At 47.7% G+C, this 16,003-nt stretch overlaps 1 protein-coding gene across 1 annotated transcript; it reads right to left on the reverse strand.

The window, feature by feature from the left end:
- Positions 1-679: 679 nt before the first annotated feature.
- Positions 680-15,159, reverse strand: CASP3 (caspase 3). The gene is made up of 8 exons (XM_066316873.1): positions 15,140-15,159; positions 7,817-7,953; positions 6,649-6,741; positions 5,768-5,892; positions 5,149-5,277; positions 3,602-3,777; positions 2,997-3,114; positions 680-2,015 (listed from the first exon to the last, which is right to left on the reverse strand). Exons 3-8 carry the CDS (start codon positions 6,720-6,722, stop codon positions 1,789-1,791), a joined length of 849 nt encoding a protein of 282 aa, XP_066172970.1. The 5' UTR covers positions 6,723-6,741; positions 7,817-7,953; positions 15,140-15,159; the 3' UTR covers positions 680-1,788.
- Positions 15,160-16,003: the final 844 nt, after the last annotated feature.

Below are 16,003 nucleotides of genomic sequence, written 5' to 3' on the forward strand. Positions count from 1 at the left end.
GGTTTTGTTTTGCTTTCCTTTAAGGACCATTGGAAAAGCTGCACAATAATTTTCCTTTAAAGGAAAACAAATTAAGAGCAGAACTTAAAACATGTAAGGGAAGAGCAAACTCTGTGACAGGAGTTTTTCCCAGCAGAATAACTCAGAACTCAAGGAATATCCCTGTGCCCCATTACTCTGAAGCAGATGAAGTCCTCTCAGTTGTTTACAACATATAACCTTGCAAATGCTTCTTAAAATTCACAACCTTCAAGAAAAGGGGGCCTATTTAATTTTTCAACAGGGGCACAGGTAAGAATCTGCCCAGAGCTGAAATTTCAATGAGTTAAAATAGACCAACCCTCTCTCACAGAACATTTTTATAACATTTCTGTAAGAGAGAGACAGGATTGCTCCTCTCCAGCAGGCAGTCATCAGGGAACTCATCTACAGGATCTAAAACTGCCTCCTCTGTATCCCTTTGGACCCTGCATTTCCCATCTCAGTCACTACTCTACTGCCTGGCTATAAAATGACATACAACGCTTTAAAGTGGATTCTTTTCAATTTCAGGTGGTAAGACTGATGAGGGAGAAAAAAGGACAATAGTAATTCGAGGAAAATAGGATATTATTAAAGCTGAAATTAATCTGTGAAAGCTATCAGATCCTAAACAAATAATACACATAGAAAAGCATGATACAATCTAGGAAACAGCATTTAATTAAAAAACGCCCAAGTATGAAATGCCTCTGGAAGTGAACATCAATTTGCAAACATTGTTTTTGCTACACAATTTAAAAAGAGTTTCAAGTCTTGTTTTGCAAGCACCTGTAATTAATTTCATATTCTGTCTTCCACTGATCTTAAAAAGACTGCTACAAGTTGAAACATCAGCAAAAATGTTTTGCAATTTTGTAAGTCTGTTTCACAAAATTCGGAGTCAAGAGATAAAAATGTACTATTTGTTAACATATTTCAGCTCAAGTTTGTCATTAACTCAGTGGAGTTAGCGTTATGAAGTGAAATTTCTCCAGCAGACTGCTCAGAATGCAGACTTCCTCTTGCACTGATTCTTACAGCCCAAATATGCCCCAACAGCTCCACCCCAGAGGGGCTGCAGAAAAAGACATTTTGGAAGACTAGTCCCTTTGGGCACTCAGCTTCAAGGTCAGAATACAAAAGTTATTTTGAAACAGCTACCATGTTGATCTGATTGTTTTATCTGATATTCCATACACAAAGTTATTAAATTATCAAGAATGATCAGGAAAAACTGACTGTACTTTAACTGTTTTGCAATTGTATGTAAAAATATGAACAGGCTGTTTTCCACAGTTTATGCCCAAAAGTGTAAAAATAGTTTAGGTTAGTTTATAACCTAAACTTCAAGCACTTGAGTTAGGAAGAAATGTGTGACAACACTACTATCATACTACCATCACTGACACTCTGAAGGTTCTTTGTAAGATATGAAACCAAACTATTTACAAGAACTGCTTCTCTCCTCTGCCCCTTCAGCAAAATGAAATGTAGCACCAAAGAGTTCCAATAAATGATCTGATCTTTCTCCAATCCCCCCTTCCTAATTTTTTGTGATACTCAGAGCAGTACTTTCAAATCTGCTTCAGCTACTTACCTTTGCATTTCTACACAGCCATTCTGTTTTACTTCTAACAACAGACAAACATCTAACTTTGAGACACTTCATTTGCTACACACAATAGTGAACAGTTATTCAGATTTAAGTCGTATTTTCACTGATATTGCAGATAAAATGCAGGTAAAAACAGGAATGGGAAAATTATTTTAGGAAGGGAAATAGAATTCTTTGGTGAGCATAGAGACAATACATGGAATTTGTTTTTTTGCATTAAAATCTTGTCGAGTTGAGCAGGACTCATACTCTGCCACTCTGCGATTGACACGAGTTAAAATCTGCATGAGTTCAAGTTTCCTTGCATGCTCCTTCAGCATTTTACACAGTGACTGAATAAACCACGAGCCTTCAGCTGAGTTCCTCCAGGAGTAATAGCCTGTGGAAGAGAGCAGAGTCAAAGTGACCAGAGGAGCAGCTTTGATACAGGACAGGTCAGCAATTAGGGGAACAGTGCATTGTTTCCCATGGCAATCAATGTTTTAAAATAAAAACTCAAAACCACCAACCAACAACATTTAGATTTGATAATCTCCACAAGTTCCAACTTAAATTCTTTTTCTAATCCTGTCATTTTTTATAATCTAAGAAAATCAAGAGGCAGGAAAATTATCTTCTGCTGCAGCAATCTTAGTCATTAATCACTTACTACTTCTCATGGGGTCCACGAAAGTCATCACAAAGAAGAGGTGACAGTACAGATAGAAAATGGGTTTCAGTTTCACTACTGTCACAAATATGTGCAGAATTGAAGACTGAACCTACTTCTGGCTAACTGAAAATGTAAAGGACAAATGAAGAGTTCTGCCACTACCAATTTTGCTTGCAATGTAAATGCAGTCACTAGTCAAATAACATGATGGTACTTATCATCCACTTCTGCATATCTGTTTTTTTCTCTCAGAACAATTTATTTTCCTCTTGCTGTAAATTATTTGCACAACTCCAGTTAACTGTATTTCCATCAAATAAGCATTTGAGGGTTTGCTGGTGAGGAGGATATATTCAGGGTTTGATAGGGGGTTTGCAGGAACTGAGAACAGCAACCACCTCAAAAAGAAATCAAGTCAAATTTTTAAAAAGCGACAGAGGGAAGTAAATCCATATTTCCATGGCAGTGTACTGGGTGTGGCTGAGCAGGAGCTCCCTCTCCTAGAGCAGCTCTCCCAGTGCTGTGCTCTGCCTTGGCAGCTGGAAAGGGGCTGACAGGAGCCCAGTGCTTTGGCTGCTGCTGGGCCCCACATTCCCCCACCAGGAGAGCTGACCAAAGTGCCAAAGGGACATCCCACACAGGTGAAGTCACCCACTGCCTGCTGTAGCCTACAGCACGAGTACAGGCTGACCTGGGTACAGCCCTCACCTGGAGCTGTGGAATAGGCATACAGGAAATCTGCCTCCACAGGGATTTTCTGACACATGGTTTCCTCTGACCCACTGTCTGTCTCAATGCCAGAATCCAATTCTGTCCCTCTACAAGCCTATTTGGTAGAAAGAAGAATGGAAAAGAATATTAAAATGGAAAAATAAAGGCGGTCATCATTATAAAAACACTGGTATTTTGTGTTTTGAAAATTATAATATCATTATTTAGAAATCGCAAAAATAACAAGTATTTATGCATCACATTTCCATTAGACAGAAGAAAAGTAGTAACATTTGTTTAAGTCAACTACATAGTTTGGGTATGATACATATTCATCTGAAAGTGCACTCAGAAATTCATTAAAATATTACTTAAGATTTTATTAAACACATAGAATAAATGCAACATCAGCTGTTATGAATATGGCCTACCTAACAGGGAAAACTGTGCCACTTCAGACCTGAAGAGAATCTCACTCTGAAAGTAATTACATTCAAATCTCTATTGGAAAGAATTAACTTTTTGCACTAATAACCAGTGGGAAATTGTATTTTTTCCAACGATCTGGCTGATCTGATGATCGTTGTTCAGCTGCACATTACCTGAATGAAGAAGAGCTTGGGTTTTCCTGCTAGACTTCTGCACCTGTCCCCTCTGAAGAGGCTTGTCAGTGATTTCAGCTCCAGAGGCCCATCTGTACCATAGATCAGCCCCTCCTCACCATGGCTTAGCAGCACACAAACAAAGCTGCTTCTCTTGCTGTGATCTTCCTCAGAAACTTGAAAGAGAAAAGAGAATCCTCTTAACTTCTTGTACTCTCTAAAAATTTTGAAACATTTGATCCCGTGTCACAGAAGTCTTTAAGAACCAATTTGCATGTTTAGAAGCCTCCAGAGGGTTTTCACTCCTGAACAGAAGCAGAAGGGTGGGCACAGAGAGCCCCAAATGAAGGGCCAACTCCTCCCACTGCAGGACACAGCCACAGGCCAGGAATACTCCAAGGGGACAAAAAGGGTATTCCCACAGTGTATGACACACCTCATTGATGCAATAATGGTCAACCTGCTGATCTGGGACTGGGCTGATGGAATATCCTGAGTTGTGGGAAAGAGTGGAGAAGTCCCACCTCTCTTTCCAGTTGGGGATGCTTCAACTACCTGCATTACATGGGAACTGAATGCAGCATGACAGTTACTGCTGCTCCTGCAGTACACTTCTCTCTCACTCCTTACCTCTAGTGAGGTCTAGAAAGATTTTTGAATCTCTTAATTTTGTACTTAGTTATTTAAGCTTAATATAAAGTGTTTGTAGTTTTATACTTTTTTCACCTCGTGGTATACAAATAGCATAGAATTTCTGTTCTCCAATGTCTTTTGCTGCCTGACATTGTGGGAAATGTACTTGAGGACCAAGATTATTTTTTCAAATTTATTAAAAGATACAAAAGATAAAAAATAACAGATAGAAATTTTCATATTTATTAAAAGATACAGCAGAAATTATGAGCGGCAACTCAAAAAGATGCAAGAGTTTATAGATGAAAAGTGAAAACGGTCCCTAAATCTGAAGCCTTACTGTTTAGTGCTTAGCAAAACACTAAATTTCTGTTCTGGAATAAATTAATTGTTTCAGCTTTACTCAGGAGGTGTGCACTTGGGAATTTATACAATTTATGGACAAGCACTGCATTTACAAGAGTCACATTTTCAGCTACTGTCAACAGAGCAGCTGCAACAATACTAATGAATTGGCCAAACCTGGGAACATTTTCTGGCATAAATATTAACTGCCATGAAAGAACCTACATCTGCGTTAGAAAACAGTTTCATAAAAAAAAAAAACCCAAAACAAAACCGAACCCACAAACCAACAAAAACCAAACAGAAGACAAACCCCAGACCTGGACTTTTTTCCACCCTCCTTCAGAAGATGAGAAAGGATACAGAGACAACAGCCATGGCACAAGAGATGGAGACACAGCTAAGATGAATAAACATAGAAACCATGGTGTACATGTCATCCTTAGCAATAAATCACCAGAAGGTGTGAAATAAGCTAAAAGAACTCAGAAAGAAGAGAAGTGAGGGCTAGAGATGTCTTTGGAAACGGTGGTTGACTTAATGCACACACAAAACATACAGTAACTTACCATTTTTCAATAGCTTAAAAATGTCCTGACATGAAAGATCATTGTTGATCTTTATTTTATATCCCAGCTTCATAAAAACTTCTCTGACACTTACAGCATCTGCATCTGTACCTGAACGGGGTGTCATCCCTATACATGAGAGAAAGGTGTTATTTTTTTGTATTATAGAGATGGGATGGTCAGACTGAGCCAAATTCTTTTCTTGTTTATACTGTTATCAGTCTGAAATATTCCCTTATTCCAGATCCACTCCAGCAGAGAAAACACTGCACTGTTACATGGGCCATCTCCCATCCTCTGCACCTCTATTGTAGATTTATCTGTATCTGATTTTTATATCTACTGATCTATTTAAGGACATAAGAAGAATTTCATTTGCAAAACAGAAATCATGACTTAAAGGTAAGACAGAGTTGTGCTGCTGATCAATTTTCCTCCTCATTACTGCTATACCCTCATGTGTTTCTTCTATGCATATTTGGAAGAATGGACTGAAATAAATCATACCTGTGACTTAGTTTTAGAGAGTGACCAAAACTGCATATTTAATTTGGAAAAATAACACACGGCATTAATTTATCTAAATTAAGGGGAAAAGTCAAAAACGTGTGAGTGGTACCAGTATGTCTGTGGAAGTTCTTATTGTTTATGATGACACATTCCCCCATCTCTGGATAATCCATTCTGTAGCTGTAGTCTGGCAGAATCCCAGAGTCCATAGACTTGCTAGCAGGTAGGTTCTTTCTGTACAGAGACCAGACAAAACTGAGGTGTTCATTTCTCATCTCTCTTTCCAGAATAATGACAATAATGGGCTGTTTTAGCAAGCCCAATGAAACTGGTGAGGTCGCACTTGTAGTAGCCTCCTGTGGAACTTGCAACAGGCTTGAAATTAAAAGAATCAAGGAAGAACTGTGTTTAAAATTGTAATGCCTCGGCACAGGAGAATATGAAAACTCTGAAAAACTTAGTTTAAGGATGCCAATTATTGTACCAGCAAGAAATCAAGTTGGGCTTTTTGACTATCATCTTTTAAAATCTATGTACCTGGAAGAAAGGTTAGCTCTGAGAAAGCAAATCTGAATTATAAACAAAAGCTATGACCATTGAATTTTCACAAAGAAAACATTGAAAGCCTAAAAAGACGTGGCAGATATGTGCTCCTTTTGTGCATAACAACAGCCACCAGCACGAGGGCTGTGTCTGGATGAAGCTGGACTTTGAGGAGACAGCTAAGAGCCTTAAGTCTTCTTCAACATCTAAGGGCTGGCTGAGCATACAGCATCCCAAAATACAGTCATATTTGCAGATGAGCAATTACTCCTCAGGGCTGCCAGAGGCCTTGCCACAACAGCTTCTGGCTGAGAAACTGATAAACTCTGATGCTAAACTCTACAGTCTGAGCTGACTGATATAAAGGATTGATTCCACAGAGTCCTTTAGACATAAACTCTTGACCAGACTTAAACTGGAGACTGAAACCAAAGGTATCTCACTTACCCTTTAAAGCCTGGAATAGATTTTGCGTCTGCCAGATCTTCCCCCAAGTGTGGGCCATCTCCTATTTCTGTCATTGCTGCTTTCAATTATCAGCTTGAAAATACAAGGAAATAGAAGTATTATGACAGTTCACAGAATAACTTTAGCCTAGGATATTAGTAGGCAAAAAACAAAAACAATTCTGAGGAATCCCTACACACATTATATTTGAAAGAAGAACATGAAATATTTTTCTAAATTATTGCCCTCTCTGGGAAAAAGCCTGCAGATCCCTCTGACCAAATCATTGAAAAGTCCTCCAAAAAGCAAAATAAGAGACAAAAACATCAAAAACAATCTTTAGAATACTGCAATGTCCCCACATGCATTAGAAATTAGGAACCAAAATCAAGCAATACAAGTTATAAGACACGTGTAAAGACTAACATAGATTAGAAATTGGGTCATAGTAGTTTGAGAAATGAGTAATTTCTCTGCATTCCATTTCAATTGAAACACCACTGCAACCCTTTCCAACTGGTGTATGTGAAGGCAATTGCAATAGTACTAAAATAAAACCACAACAATAACTTCAAACAGTTGATGAAATGAAGCCTACACTGTGGGCTATTTACTTTTATGAGAACACAGGCCAATAAATTATGATGGCTACCAAATCAGAAATCAATTTAGAAGCATTAAACCTCCTCCATGGTTACTCTGTGTGCACTCATACTATCAAAAGTTACCCTAAACTCAAGTTTCAGAAAACAATTATGCACCATAAATTTAAACCACCAGACAGGCCAAAGTAATAAATGCTGAGACATGCTGGGATCTCAAGAAGGCCAAGCAAGGCATTACAAGGCAAGAACTCTACAAAAACTTACCTTAGCAGATATATTTATGGTAAATAAAAAGGTATAAGTAAGGAGACCAAGTAGCAAGATTTGCCAGTGAGATATGATGAAGGTTCTTATTTAAGGATTAAGTTCTTTGGGGTAAACTCTATTTGCCATCTTACACAATGACATTATTATTATATTAAGTCTCAACTTTGTATCCACACTCTTGTTAGTACAGTACAAACATGGATTTTTGTGGTAACAATTACTGCTGCATCAGAAGCACTAATTTAGGTACATATAACCTTCTTTCTTAACCTCTCTCTAGGAAGACATTTACTTACATTTTTAGTGGCTTCAAAAGATCTTCAATGTTACCCTGAATATTATTTCAGAGCACTGATGTAATTAAATCTTCTTTTTCACCAAATTATTCCAGACGTGACAACTGTATTATGTATTGCAGCAAACAGGAAATTTCCTGAAAATCAAATTACCAAAGTATTAAATAAGCCTGGTATTTTAGAAATAAAATGTCTAAAATAAATTTTATCATTAAGTTTTAGAAATTTACTTTAAAGACAGTATCATGAGGTGTGAACTAAATCTACAGTACAGAACTTGACTGCCTAGCACCTTGATCTGCATGAATTCATCCTAACCTCAAAGTCTAATTCATTAGAAGTTCCCTGTGGGAAGAGAAAGGCAAGCAACTCCAAAGGGCATCCAAATCCCTGTGACCTGTGGCCTGACAGTGACCCAACCCTGTACCCTACAGCAGGGGACATGGGCACTGCCAGCAGTGTGCAGTGACAGGGACAGCAGCACTGCCAGCAGCCTGCAGTGACAGTGACAGGGGACAGCAGCACTGCCAGCAGTGTGCAGTGACAGGGGACAGCAGCACTGCCAGCAGTGTGCAGTGACAGTGACAGGGGACACGAGCACTGCCAGCAGTGTGCAGGGACAGGGGACAGCAGCACTGCCAGCAGTGTGCAGTGACAGGGGACACGAGCACTGCCAGCAGTGTGCAGGGACAGTGACAGGGGACAGCAGCACTGCCAGCAGTGTGCAGGGACAGGGGACATCAGCACTGCCAGCAGTCTGCAGTGACAGGGACAGCAGCACTGCCAGCAGTCTGCAGTGACAGGGGACAGCAGCACTGCCAGCAGTGTGCAGGGACAGGGGACATCAGCACTGCCAGCAGTGTGCAGTGACAGGGGACACGAGCACTGCCAGCAGTGTGCAGGGACAGTGACAGGGGACATGAGCACTGCCAGCAGTGTGCAGTGACAGGGACAGGGGACAGCAGCACTGCCAGCAGTGTGCAGTGACAGGGGACACGAGCACTGCCAGCAGTGTGCAGTGACAGGGGACATCAGCACTGCCAGCAGTCTGCAGTGACAGGGACAGCAGCACTGCCAGCAGTCTGCAGTGACAGGGACAGGGGACAGCAGCACTGCCAGCAGCCTGCAGTGACAGGGGACAGCAGCACTGCCAGCAGTCTGCAGTGACAGGGACAGCAGCACTGCCAGCAGTCTGCAGTGACAGGGGACATCAGCACTGCCAGCAGTGTGCAGTGACAGGGGACAGCAGCACTGCCAGCAGTGTGCAGTGACAGGGGACACGAGCACTGCCAGCAGCCTGCAGTGACAGGGGACATCAGCACTGCCAGCAGTGTGCAGGGACAGGGACATGAGCACTGCCAGCAGTGTGCAGTGACAGGGGACAGCAGCACTGCCAGCAGTGTGCAGGGACAGGGGACATCAGCACTGCCAGCAGTCTGCAGTGACAGGGGACATCAGCACTGCCAGCAGTCTGCAGGGACAGGGGACAGCAGCACTGCCAGCAGTGTGCAGTGACAGGGGACATCAGCACTGCCAGCAGTGTGCAGGGACAGGGGACAGCAGCACTGCCAGCAGTCTGCAGTGACAGGGACAGGGGACATCAGCACTGCCAGCAGTGTGCAGTGACAGGGGACACGAGCACTGCCAGCAGTGTGCAGTGACAGTGACAGGGGACAGCAGCACTGCCAGCAGTGTGCAGGGACAGGGGACAGCAGCACTGCCAGCAGTGTGCAGGGACAGGGGACACGAGCACTGCCAGCAGTGTGCAGGGACAGTGACAGGGGACAGCAGAACTGCCAGCAGTGTGCAGGGACAGGGGACATCAGCACTGCCAGCAGTGTGCAGTGACAGGGGACATCAGCACTGCCAGCAGTGTGCAGGGACAGGGGACAGCAGCACTGCCAGCAGTCTGCAGTGACAGGGGACATCAGCACTGCCAGCAGTCTGCAGGGACAGGGGACAGCAGCACTGCCAGCAGTGTGCAGGGACAGGGGACAGCAGCACTGCCAGCAGTGTGCAGGGACAGGGGACACGAGCACTGCCAGCAGTGTGCAGGGACAGTGACAGGGGACAGCAGAACTGCCAGCAGTGTGCAGTGACAGGGACATCAGAACTGCCAGCAGTGTGCAGTGACAGGGGACATCAGCACTGCCAGCAGTGTGCAGGGACAGGGGACATCAGCACTGCCAGCAGTCTGCAGTGACAGGGGACATCAGCACTGCCAGCAGTGTGCAGGGACAGGGGACAGCAGCACTGCCAGCAGTCTGCAGTGACAGGGACAGGGGACATCAGCACTGCCAGCAGTCTGCAGGGACAGGGGACAGCAGCACTGCCAGCAGTGTGCAGTGACAGGGGACATCAGCACTGCCAGCAGTGTGCAGGGACAGGGGACAGCAGCACTGCCAGCAGTCTGCAGTGACAGGGACAGGGGACAGCAGCACTGCCAGCAGCCTGCAGTGACAGGGGACATCAGCACTGCCAGCAGTGTGCAGTGACAGGGGACAGCAGCACTGCCAGCAGTGTGCAGTGACAGTGACAGGGGACAGCAGCACTGCCAGCAGACCGCAGTGACAGGGGACATGAGCACTGCCAGCAGTGTGCAGTGACAGGGGACATGAGCACTGCCAGCAGTCTGCAGTGACAGGGACAGCAGCACTGCCAGCAGTCTGCAGTGACAGGGGACACGAGCACTGCCAGCAGTGTGCAGTGACAGTGACAGGGGACAGCAGCACTGCCAGCAGACCGCAGTGACAGGGGACATGAGCACTGCCAGCAGTGTGCAGGGACAGGGACAGCAGCACTGCCAGCAGTGTGCAGGGACAGTGACAGGGGACGTGAGCACTGCCAGCAGCCTGCAGGGACAGGGGACATCAGAACTGCCAGCAGTGTGCAGTGACAGGGGACATCAGCACTGCCAGCAGCCTGCAGTGACAGTGACAGGGGACACAAGCACTGCCAGCAGTCTGCAGGGACAGGGGACATCAGAACTGCCAGCAGTGTGCAGGGACAGGGGACATCAGCACTGCCAGCAGTGTGCAGGGACAGGGACAGCAGCACTGCCAGCAGTGTGCAGGGACAGTGACAGGGGACACGAGCACTGCCAGCAGTGTGCAGGGACAGGGGACATCAGAACTGCCAGCAGTGTGCAGTGACAGGGGACATCAGCACTGCCAGCAGCCTGCAGTGACAGTGACAGGGGACACAAGCACTGCCAGCAGTCTGCAGGGACAGGGGACATCAGAACTGCCAGCAGTGTGCAGGGACAGGGGACACGAGCACTGCCAGCAGTGTGCAGTGACAGTGACAGGGGACGTGAGCACTGCCAGCAGCCTGCAGTGACAGTGACATGTGCACCCAGCTCTAAGTGAGGAGCAGAGCTGCTGATCCCCAGCAGCTGGAAAGAGCAGCTTTCATTGACAAGGATGCTCTCAGTTCTCCTGTTCCAGCCCAGCTTCAGGAGTGTCTGTGACTTTTTCACCGTCCCTACAACAACCATCCTTGGCTTTGGTGCTCAGCTTTTAGCTCTCAGCCCGAGCAAAATCTGCTGGGAAACATCCAAGCAGCCTGCCCAGCACTCTGATGGGACTCAGACTGTTTCTCCTCCTGGAGAAGGACTGTGTGCAAGAGCACAACCCGATCCTTCAGTGTGGCTGGGATTAATAAAACAGGGAAATGGTAAACTTCCTTCATCTGCCCTTTGTCTGACAACAGCAATAAACAGCCACAGTATATAAAAAAAGGACAGCATCACGTGCCAGCTGTATTATCAAAACCAGCTAGCAGTGTACTGACAGCAGGGCAGCCAAGTCAGCACAGAGATCCACTTCTGCTAAATGCCAGCTGTTCAGCCCAGCTGTTTGGCACTGTGAATTTCTGCAGCGCCAGTGCTGCAAGCCCGTGAAGGAGAAAGTGTAAAGCAGTAAATGTGTACCTACATGAGCAGTGGCCAGCCTGTGTCCATCAGATGAGGCACGTTCCAACAGCTCCCTGGAGCCTCAGCCAAAGCACAGGGAAAGCTAACACACACTCGGGCAGCAGATGAACCCTTGGAATCACCCCGGAGAGGAAATGGCCCATCAGCTGCCCTGGGCTCACACAGGGTGCTCCAGCCAAACCGAGCAAACCGCAGGCCCGGCTGCCTGTGACACTGGATGCTTCTTACCACATCAGTGTTAAGGCAGGATGCAAACAAAAGACACATCTGCAACATCTCATTGACTTTAAAGTAAGACTTATCTCCCTGACCCTTTCACAACCTTAAAATTTAAATCTCTAAAACCGCTCTCCTTGATCCAGCACCAAAGATACAATCAAATTGCAAGAAGTAGTAGTAGCAAAACCTACAATTACAATAAACTATATTAGTTTCTTTCTGAAAAATGTAAAACACAACTTGTAATACCGTATCATAAAGGTATTTCTTACTAAGGCTCCACAAGCCCAGTTCACAGCCTTCAGTTTTAATTGTTTAATGAAGTGTTAGAGCTTCCTGCACTTCATCACAACTGGAGCTGGGCAGAGAGACTTTACAGAAGCTACAGGGATTGTCTGGAAAAACTGGTTATAACACGTTAAGTATTTGAAATGTGCACGGTTTATCCTCAGAACAGAGGCGGTAACTGACTGTTAATATCCATCAATCGCTGAGCACCCTGAGGCACCACGTCACCTGCCCTTCTGCAGGGAACAAAATCACCCTCGACGACACAGACAGCTCTCCTGTGGCTGGGCACCCAAACCCCTGAGCCCCAGGGTATTCCCTGCTCCAAGGCACCTCAGGGAACAGCAACGGGAGGATGGAGTCCAGCAGCCACTGAGAATTGCCTCATCGTGCTTTAGCTAATGCACTGATGCCATGCATTTCCCTGCGGAGGATGAGCTCATCCTGGGGGGAACAAATCACAGCAGTGCTTTAAACATCCATTACAAATTTTTATCCTGCTCCTTGATATTATTGCCTCTGAAAGCTTGGGTAAAACGAGGTTTCAAACGTAAGGAAATATAAAAAAAGGTTCTTGAAAAGAGCAACGGTATTCTTATGATCTAGCAAAATACATTCTGTAGATTTTAGGAAGCTTATTTTATAATATTGTATCTGAAAAAATACATTTAACCCCCCCCCACCTATGAGACAGAGACAGCAAATATAAAGATGATGCAACAATGATCTCCACATATACTAAGTGCTATAAAATAAGGTGGCTCAAAAAGGTCCAAAAATATGCTCTGCAAGCCACCAAAAAATGGCCAATGTCTCTCTGTATAGAAATAAGAGTAAAAAATAGTTTTCCCCTACATAAATGCAGTTATTCCAATGCTTTTATTTTGATAGGGAAAAAAATAAATAATGAACCTTTTACTCCATTCCAGCCTGGATTTACCTGTTCTACCTAGACCTAATGAAAATAAATTCACATTGTCATGTGCTACCACTGCCATAAAGAGCCACCAGGTTTCTTTTTAAAGCAATATTTATCTGAAATGAGAACCAATGAGAGAAATGAATATAGTGATAAAAATAATACCAAAGCTGCTCAGATAGAGGAAAGCAAAAAACTAAAGTGTCTTTGGTTACCAACTGGATCCTGAAATATGCCAACATATGTTCAGTATAGATCTGCTGCTACAAAGCACTGAGTGTAGCACTACTAAAACACATGTTCAAAACAGACACCAGTATCGTAAAACATCTCCTTCAAGATTAGAAAAGGGCAGCTTTCCACCTCACATGACTGCAAGAGAAAATGCCAACCATTCAAAGAAGTTGTTCTTTCTACATGAACACATCAGGTACTAATGCACATATGCAAATTTAAAAATTTCCACTCTACAATGTATAACGCTAAACAATAATTATCTGACTTAATAACGAAAGGAAAATAGAGAAGCTGACTATACTAAAAAGGGAAAAACATTTGAAATACACCATTACATTTTCTGTACGACTATCCCCCTACTAAACACTGCTACCACAGACGGGAGCAGGCTCATCCTGAGACAGCTCTTCCCGTTCCTTCTGCTCGGGAGGTGTTTGTGGAAAGCCGTGACACTGGGCCAGCAGCCTGAGCTCCCAAAAGCGAACAGACTTCTAGGCAGTCAGAATAAAGCTGTAAATCAGCCGAAATTACTGTGAGTGTAGACGGGAGCCTTGAGCTATCAGTTCTCCTGTTAAACCACTAATCCCATCAGCAGCGCTGAAAGCAGCAGCCCTCTCGGGCTCTGACACGAAGGGCACGGTGTGCTGGTTTGAAACTAGCACCGGATAAAGCAGAGAGAGCCGAGGGAGAGAACAGCGAGGCGACAGACGGCCAGCCGTGTCAGGGGACACACAGGACACAAAACCCCCTTCACCCGCTGTCAAAAGCCACTCGCGGTGCTGCCAGCACCCGAGCACGCCTTCCCTCCGCACAGACGGGCTCTAAGGCGCTTTGTTTTGGAAAAAACCACACAGAAATCGCGGCCCCGTGTTTCCGGCTAATGGCCTCCCGAGGGCTCACCAGAGAGCGCCTCGGGAATAAAGCGCCTTTTTTGTTTTTCTTCTTCTTCTTTTTGCGCTCTGTTTCAGCAGCTTCTACACAAAGACAGGCTGAAAGGGAACACGCCAGCCACCTTAAGGTAACGCCTGAGGCTCTGTCCCCGGCACGGCACCGCGGGCACGGCTCAGCACGGCTCAGCACGGCCCGGCTCAGCACGGCTCAGCACCGGCACGGCCCGGCACCGCGGGCACGGCTCAGCACCGACACGGCCCGGCTCAGCACAGCCCGGCTCAGCACGGCCCGGCCCAGCACGGCCCGGCTCGGCACTGCCCGGCACCGACACCGCCCGGCCCAGCACGGCCCGGCCCCGACACCGCCCGGCCCGGCCTAGCACAGCCCGGCCCGGCACGGCCCGGCCGCGGGGCCTGCGGGCCCGGAGCGCCGCCGGGAGCCGGGGATGGAGAGCGGAGTGCTCGGCGGGGCCGCCCCGGGCCGAACGCGGCTCCCCGCAGCCCAATTCCCTCAGGAGAGCCGCGGGCGGCCACGCGGTGCCGGGCAGCGAGAGCCACAGCCCGGTCCCTCTCCCCGCCTACCCTGCTTTGTTCGGCACCGCTACCATCACCGCCGAGCACCCTCCGGCTCCGGCACCGCCGCCTGCTCCCCCCGCCGAGCACCCACCGGCTCCGGCACCGCCACCGGCTCCGGCACCGCTACCATCACCGCCGAGCACCACCGGCTCCGGCTCCGGCACCGCCGCCTGCTCCCCCCGCCGAGCACCCACCGGCTCTGGCTCCGGCTCCGGCACCGCCGCCTGCTCACCCCGCCGAGCACCCACCGGCTCCGTCACCGCCACCGGCTCCGGTACCGCCACCAGCTCCGCCGCCGCCTGCTCGCTCCGAGCCGCGCTGTCCCGAGGCCGGCCCCACAGAGCAGCGCCCGGGGCGGAGAAAGCCCGGCCCCGCCCGGCACGGCCCCGCCCGGCACGGCACGGCCCGCCCCAATGGCGGCGGCTGGCGAGCGGGCCCGCCCGTGGCTCGGGGCCGGCGGGAGCGGCGCGGGGAAGGCGGGCTGGGCCGGGCCGGGCCGTGCGGGCCGCTCCGGCGCTGAGGGAGGCGTGTGAGGCCAGGCTGAGGGGATACGGGCCGCTCTGCCCTGCTCGGCGGTGCTTTGCCCTGCCCGGCGGTGCCGTGCCCTGCCCGGCGGTGCCGTGCCGTTCTCGGCGGTGCTTTGCCCTGCCCGGCGGTGCCGTGCCGTGCCGTGCTCGGCCATCCCTCCCGGAGGAGCCGGCCGGGCCCATGGCGGGGCAGCGGAGGCACGGCGCTCCGGGCGCTCCGGGCGCTCTGGGCGCGGAGCCCGGCACGGCGGTCCTGGCTGCGCCCGGCTGTGAGGGCGTGAGCCCAGCCTCGTCAGGTCTGCCGTGTTGTTTGTCTTCCTTTTCCTTCTGAAACAGCTTTGCCCTGCTGGTACGGTTACACGGCGCTGGGGCGGCCTGACAGTGAATGCCGTGTGCAGTTTGGGGCCGCAGTATAAGGAGGTTATAAAGCTTTACAGAGTGCCCAGGGAGGGCCATGGGATGGTGAGGGGCCCTGAGGGGACGCCGTGTGAGGAGCAGCTGAGGGCACTGCTCAGGAGAACAGGAGGCTGAGGGGATCCCTCACTGAGGGGAGAGGAGGGGCAGGCACTGATCTCTTCCCTGTGCTGACAGGGACAG

Source organism: Sylvia atricapilla, chromosome 4 (assembly GCF_009819655.1).
Source record: "Sylvia atricapilla isolate bSylAtr1 chromosome 4, bSylAtr1.pri, whole genome shotgun sequence".
In the NCBI taxonomy this organism is placed as follows: Eukaryota; Metazoa; Chordata; class Aves; order Passeriformes; family Sylviidae; genus Sylvia; species Sylvia atricapilla.

Coding starts and splice junctions, on each gene's coding strand:
- CASP3 (XM_066316873.1), bottom strand. CDS start 6,722: ATGACAGAAATAGGAGATGGCCCACACTTGGGGGAAGATCTGGCAGAC. Junction 5,278..5,767: donor GAACTTCCACAGACATACTG/GTACCACTCACA, acceptor TCTCATGTATAG/GGATGACACCCCGTTCAGGT. Junction 3,115..3,601: donor CCAAGCTCTTCTTCATTCAG/GTAATGTGCAGC, acceptor TCTACCAAATAG/GCTTGTAGAGGGACAGAATT.